The sequence below is a fragment of the Myodes glareolus genome, chromosome 20, assembly GCF_982192425.1.
Source record: "Myodes glareolus chromosome 20, mMyoGla1.1, whole genome shotgun sequence".
Taxonomy (NCBI): domain Eukaryota; kingdom Metazoa; phylum Chordata; class Mammalia; order Rodentia; family Cricetidae; genus Myodes; species Myodes glareolus.
Genome location: NC_142045.1, coordinates 32,437,152 through 32,444,376, shown reverse-complemented (window position 1 = coordinate 32,444,376; position 7,225 = coordinate 32,437,152). Strand labels below are relative to the sequence as shown.

Sequence of the window (7,225 nt, the reverse complement as noted above, 5' to 3'; positions counted from 1 at the left end):
GGATAGTGAGATCCTGTGGTGAAGAGATGAGCACATTCCCATGGAGCTGTGCCTTACAGAGTACATGCATACCTGGCAGTAACTCTGCTCCCCCTAGGGCCCTCTGCGGTGGGAAGGCTTAGTAGTTCCACTGTACAATAGAGACCTCTGAGGCTGGCAATGATCACGTAAACTCTCCAAGACCTCACAGCTTCTGTCTTCATAGCCATTGGCCACTCTTCCCGTTAGAGCCAAGGACTCCATCTCCTCGGACATAGCTGAGGGTCCCTGTAGATGGAAGTTTCTGTCTTGCCTGCTCCTGCAGCTGTTCAGTCCCAAAGAAACATAGGGAGGCTGATATTAATTATAAGCGGTTTGACCTATTAGCTCAGGCTTATTGCTAACTAGCATCTCTGTGCTAGGTGACCTTTCTTTTAAGCGGTCCATGCTAGAGAGTAGCATCTCTTGCTGGTCTGACCTCATCGATGGATTTGAATGGCTGTTCTCCACAGGCTTACGTCTGCCACATACCCACGTGTTCCCAGTCTCTTCTTGTAAGTTTCCAGGCGATACTTTCTGGCGTGTGGCAGTAAGTTCTCAGCTTGTGCCCATGGCTTGTGCAGGGCAGGTGTTGCCGCTTTCTTTATACAGAAGATGCAGTCGGCTCACCCCTGCATTTCTGCTATCAATGGCGCCAAATATTCCTTTGCAAAATGGAGTCCGCGTGGGCAAGGTAGCTCCTGAAAGCTAGTGTTTCATACTATATGGACTGACTTAGAGCAGGGCAGTAACTGTTCAGAGCAGTGCTTGAGAGGGCAAAACCTCTTTCACATGAATCGCTGTTTAAACACCAGCCTACTTGGATTTGCTAGAATAAGAAAGGGGCAAAACACACTATAATAGACTGATAAAGAAGAGGAGGAGGGAAGAAAAACCCTGGGTGTGACCCTTGGATTAGTGACAAACTATTAACACTGCTTACTTGTCCTGTCTCACCCTGCGACTGGAAGCTCTGGAATGATGGGCTCCACCAGAAGCGAGTTAATTCTAACAATGTGAAGTTGCTGTTCCAGGAATGTGTTTGGTTTTTTTTTTTTTAAATCTTTCCTGGAAAACTCTACTTTCTTAAAAAAAAAAATCAAAATAAAAAATAATTAGGCTTTGTGAAGGTGTTCAAGATTGTGTGACTCTTTGGCACGGAGTTCCTCTCGGGCACCAGGCCAGGCTTGTGTGTGGGCCCCAAGTCAGCTCAGGGAACAGAGAAGAGAGGGAAAGGCCAGAAAGATCTCAGCTGCTTTCCAGCTTCCTCCCCTCTCTTGAACAAGGACCTGACGGTCCATGTCTGGGTCCCACTGCTGGCATTAAGAGCACATGTAAAGGGCTTTGTGCTCTCTAAAGAAACCCTGTTTTTAAAGACCGTTTCCTTATCATGCGTCAGGTTTGAGTCTGTCCTTTCGCAATCAGGCAGCAATGCCAAGGGTCATCTGGGACTGATTAGCCGGGTTTACTAGAGGCCATCTCTCGCCCTGCTCTCGGTCCCCGATGACTAACCTCCAAAGGAAACTAGAAAATGGACTATTAAGCGCCAACACCCCAATGGCCCTCCCGCCCACAGGCATCAGGCTAGGTGCTGCAGACATCATTTCGCTTGTTCTTTTAGCCCCCTGCAAGGAAAGGGTTCTTATCAGCATATCCAGAACAAATGGGCTCAGAAAGGCAGAGTCATTTTCGGAACCAAGATGTCAATTAGGGTTTCCCGAGTTGTACTTCCTATTCAGACATGCCCTTGTCCCTGCATGACTTTTGGAACACTTTGCCAAATTGGCCCTCCCACTTGGGAGCTGCTGGTGAATGAACATGTGTGATAAGTCAATGCAGGTTTGCTTACTATTGTGAAGGGTCACCATTGCTGCTCTGAGTAGAATCTCATCTAAAGGGAAGTCCTGGCAGAGTTCAGCCTGGGGTGGAGACAGACTCGCCTGCATCAACCCTACGTAGCTCAGATCTTCTGTCTCGTAATTGGCAGTGAATCTTCCAGACTTCATATCGTGCAGATGGGTGGGTGGTATGAGACAGTAGACAAGCAAAGGATCAAGGGTAATTGTCCTAATACATCTTCCCTCTCCTGAAATATAGTCCCACCTGAAGTGTCGTCTGTCTGTCTGTGTGTCTATGTCTGTCTAGAGTGGGAGGTTAAGATCTGCACTCAGTTTTCTTACAAGCCAGCTTCGGGGTGTCCAGCCACCTGTGGGGACTGTCTCTGCCTTCAGTGACGCCTCTCCTCGGAGCTTTGTGGCTTTGAACCTTTGTGTAGTTATTATTATGTGCACGTGTGCACACATACATACACACACACACACTGTATGAATGGCAGCGTGTGGTTTGAGAGCTATTACTAGTGATTAAGATTGGAATAAAAGAATCTGAGAGGGTCCTTTGCCATGTTACCAAGGGAAAATGGGATTCCTCGGTAAACAGAAGCTAACAAAATCAAAGTTGCTTGTGAATTTATTAGTCAATAAATTCTGATCGTGTGCAAAACCACAAATGTGCCCATCAGTGATTCTGATACAGCACACCCACACCAATTCTAGAGACTTTGCTTGGTAACATTGACTCCATTTTGAGCTTCCCCTTTTTCCACAAAGAATTCTTGAGTCAAGTAGCTGGCTGATAATCACTTAGACAACAAACGCATGGCCACACTGACAATTGCATACAAATAAACAAATGAGATCATTAATATCTAGGATCTGCTCCCTCCACCCCAAACTATTGTTGGAAACTGAGATAACACACTTATTTTAAGGCCAAGAAATACATTCAAGATGATGGAGCCAGGTGTACCTTAGCAGTTTCTGGATAGGTGGATTGCCTGGTAACCTACTAAGTGCGATGCTAAGATGTTTGCTCATGAACAAATTGCATACCAGGCTTTATCTCCCCCTTCCTCTGGGAGGTAAAACCCCAATGCTTCCTGTGATTGAGTAAGAGGTGACCATCTCCACTTGAGGTCCCAAAAGAATCTTGTCTTGTCCCTGTCACTTCCTCCCATTTCTGCTATGCCGATGTCATAACATGCCACCACTGAGTGTCATGGGGACCTTAAGTCTCGATGACTTCAGACTGTCACTTTCCATACATCTGTTGGTGGCTACTCTGCAGGCATTCTCTCTAAGGCAGCTGTTCTCAGTCTTCCTAACACTGCGTCCCTTTAATACAGTTCCTCATGTTGGAGTGACCCCCCCAAACCATACAATTACTTTCGTTGCTACTTCATAACTGTAATTTTGCTACTGTTCTGAATCATAATGCAAATATCTGTGTTTTTTAGGCAACCCCCGTGAAAGGGTTGCTTGACCCCCTCCCTAGAGGGGTTGAGAAATTGCAGGCTTGCACGCAATTCTTACAAGCATCTAGTGGAGAACGTAGATACTATTTTTATGGTCCTCAGTTCATGGATGAGGGCCCAGAAGGGCTAAGGGAGGCGTAGTTTCCTACCGTGGAGATCATGCCAGCCCTTGTCTCTTCACAGGACAAATCCAGCAAACATTTGCATTCTGGGTACATTTCCCACAGTTCTCAGAAGGGTTTTTTTGGGGGGCTATGATCAGTGTGCAGCCTGTGTGAGGGCCAGAAGCATAGTTTAGTATGCTTGACCTCATTGCTCTTGTGGGGGGTTTCCAGAATGTACTCTTAGTGGCCACATTGGCCATGCATTGTTCCCATACGATCAAATGTTTCTTGGCTCTTGCTCTGCACCAGGCTTGGGAAGCGTTAACTTGCTATCATCTGCATGGGATTCTGTTATAGAGATGATATGGATCTTGGTTTATTGACACAAATTTAAGGTCAATTTTTTTATGTGTATATTTCTGCTGTTGATTAAGGTATTGCGTTTGTGCAGTTCATTTAAAAATGTAAAATGTAATTAAGAAATACAGATTAGTCCCCACCGTGCCCGCAGCGCGGGAAGGACAGCGAGCAGCTGCGATGGCTGACGAGATTGCCAAGGCTCAAGTGGCCCAGCCCGGCGGCGACACGATCTTCGGCAAGATCATCCGTAAAGAAATCCCCGCCAAGATCATCTTCGAGGACGACCGGTGTCTTGCATTTCATGACATTTCCCCTCAAGCGCCAACACATTTCCTGGTGATACCCAAGAAGCATATAGCCCAGATTTCTGTAGCCGAAGATGACGACGAAAGTCTTCTAGGACATTTAATGATTGTTGGCAAGAAATGTGCTGCGGACCTGGGCCTGAACCGGGGCTATCGGATGGTGGTGAATGAAGGTGCAGATGGGGGACAGTCTGTCTACCATATTCATCTCCATGTTCTCGGGGGTCGGCAGATGAATTGGCCTCCTGGTTAAGCAGGTTGGGCTAATTTTCCCTTCTCTAGGTAGTGAGTCAGTTGGCAAGCTCCAGTATGTTAAATGGCACACATAGTTTTGCCTGTGTATGGAGAAATTGAAGAGATCATTTAAAATCCTGTGCCTAAAAATAAAAGACAATTGTTGCAAAAAAAAGAAATACAGATTAATAAATAGTCATCTATAATAGTCAAGCTTGTAGTAGTTAGGTTTTCTAGATGTACAGAGATATATTTCAGATGGGTAGGTATTCTTCAAACCTTTCAAAGACCAACAGAATATGGCATTTAAAATGTCTTAAGCACTTAAACTTTTCTTGACAGTGAGACATGTCTTCTTCTGGCAGCACCAGTTACTTCAGAGAGGTTGATGAATCCTGAAGAAACTTGTTATGGAATTTGCCTTCACTGTGACAAGGCCAGCCCTTTGGACAAGAAACTGCTTTTGCCTGGACTACTTTGATGGTATGCTATATAAACTGGGCATGCAGGACCCACAGAAAAATGACTGCTAAAGGTGCCTAAAGAAGGTAAGACAGTTCTTCAGGGTTACTGCTTCATGAAAGAGTCTGCTAGACATTCCGCAAGACACAAAAGAAAGTGACAAACTGCCAATAGAGATAAAACAGCCTTTCAAATTTTCTGCTTTATGGAAAAGTCTGCTGGGTATTATGGGCCTGTAGGCTGAAGATGGATGCCACAACTTTACAGAAGAACTTTGGGTGACTGTCTAGGCAGCAAGATATCTCTGTCAGTTCTAGAGTTTTGGAAGTTACTTACAATGCACTTTGTGCTTATTTAGGTAACATTATACTCCTTTTGGAGTCTTTGATGGAGTTGAAGAAAGATAATTATTATTATAAAAGATAGATTAGATATAAAACTTTAGACTCACAAAAATAGGATAGATGACAGATTATTTTCCTTAATTTGCCAAATGGACTAAATATGTAACTATAATTCTTGCTTCATAGCTGTTTTGTTATGTGTAATTTTACTATGTTTAAGTTAAAACCTTCCTTTTTATTTAGACAGAAAAGGGGAGGTGATGTGGGATTCCCTTCTGTATGCTGTGAATATGTTTTATTACCATTGGTTAATAAAGAAGCTGTTTTGGGCCTACAGCAGTGCAGAATAGAGCAAGGTGGGAATTCCAAGCAGAGACAAAGGAAAATAGAGGGCAGAGTCAGACATCATGTAGCCACTGAAGGAGACAGATGCTGGACGGACGGATGGAACCTTACCGATAGGGCACAGCCCTGTGGTGATACACACATGAATAGAAATGGGTTAATTTAAGATGTAAGAGTTACTTAATAAGAAGCCTGAGCTATTGGCCAAGCAGTGTTGTAATTAATAGAGTTTCTGCGTCACTATTTCGGGTCTGGGCAGCCTGGAACTAACAAGCAATCTCTGACTACAGAATTCCTCTTGGGTGATGGCTGCTGTTATGCCCATCACGTGGAGGAGTAAAGAGAGGCTCACAGGACTCTGTCACAAGCTACCGACTAATAGAGAGCTAGCTAATAGGAAGCCAAGCTGGGGAAAGGCATTGACTATTCTTACCTCACGGCAAGCTGTTCTCAACAAGGCAGCGCTGTCAGCCATATGTACCCCTAGGTCTCCCCAGGAACAGCCTAGAGTCCTGCCTATGTTTGGTGTCATGGGTGAAGAAGAGCTTGAGGTCATTCTGGTATCATCAGGGTGGCTCAAGATGCGGTGGGGCAGGGTGAGTTCTTTTTATCTCTAGACGAGAAACTTGATTTATACGTAGATCCACATCAATTTTTCTTTTTTATTTATTTTAAAAATTGCTGTCACTCAGGAACTTGGGGCAGATGTAGTGGGAACTCTATTTAAAGGTGAACGGGTCAGACCCAGTGTTTTAGATTTGCTAGAGAGGAGCCTAGAGGGTTGCATGCAAGCCATGCTTTCGTCTTCAGGACAACAGTACTCCCTGGAAGGAGTAGTTTTGGTCACTTGAGTTCAGTAAGGATTAAGCAAGGAGACAGGCAGTTGACAGAGTGCCCGGCAGGTGACAATCCTTCCTCCACCCGGGAGTGACTGTGAAGGGCAGGAAGGATTCAGTAGGAGCTCCAACATGCTGCCTGGATCAGCTGCCTGCAGAATTAAGGAAGTTGAGTCCTGGCTGGCTCTGAGATGTGCTGAGCTTAGCTGACCCAGTTCCTGAGTCTAGGCTGAGGCTGGAGACAGGGCCTACCTGAAGTAGCAAGTGCCCGTGGCTCCAGGGCTTGTCGGGTGTGTGAGAAAGCCTCACGGAGTGGCCTTCCACAGAAGAAGGCCCCATCCAACATTTGATGGGGCAAGAGCTGGCAGGACACATTTCCCTTGGGGAGGGGAGTGAGGGATCTGGGGCATAGGTAGGGAATGTTGCCAAGTCAGCAAGAAGGAAGCATGAGTTGAAGGGAGAGGGACAGAGAGAGACAAAGGAGCCTCCGGCTCTGACCACCAGCTTCTTAGAAGCTCAGCAGAGGGCCCTTTTGGCCTTCATTCTTGTACGTCCGTCACTTAAAAGGGTACATTATGGAAAACAGGTAATACAAGAGAAGCCCAACATAGCACAGGTGCGTTCCCCAAACTGAGGCAATCTTTGAGCGGTGAACTGAAGAGTCACATGGTGTCTGCCTAAGGTCTTCAAGGTCCTGGGTGTGACCCCCCCCCCCAAGCAATGAAGAAGAAAAATAATCAAGAATCTCTTACATACTTGAGTTCTAGACCTACTTGGAATTTTTTTCTCCTTGTCTTGTCCTTCACTTATCTCTAATGTATAATAAAAGCACACACATGGGTAGATAATTATAGACAATGTCACCAATATTTGTATTTCTTTCTGACTATAAAATAATGCTTAC

The 7,225-nt window shown here is 45.3% G+C and overlaps 1 protein-coding gene across 1 annotated transcript; it reads left to right on the top strand.

Moving 5' to 3' along the window:
* The first annotated feature begins 3,933 nt into the window (after positions 1 to 3,933).
* On the top strand, positions 3,934 to 4,494 carry LOC148118796 (adenosine 5'-monophosphoramidase HINT1). Its single transcript, XM_087899509.1, has one exon. It carries the CDS (start codon positions 3,973 to 3,975, stop codon positions 4,351 to 4,353), a length of 381 nt encoding a protein of 126 aa, XP_087755635.1. The 5' UTR covers positions 3,934 to 3,972; the 3' UTR covers positions 4,354 to 4,494.
* The last annotated feature ends 2,731 nt before the right edge of the window (positions 4,495 to 7,225 follow it).

What these genes read in the sequence shown, in the direction of transcription:
- LOC148118796 (XM_087899509.1), top strand. Translation starts at nt 3,973, where the DNA reads ATGGCTGACGAGATTGCCAAGGCTCAAGTGGCCCAGCCCGGCGGCGAC.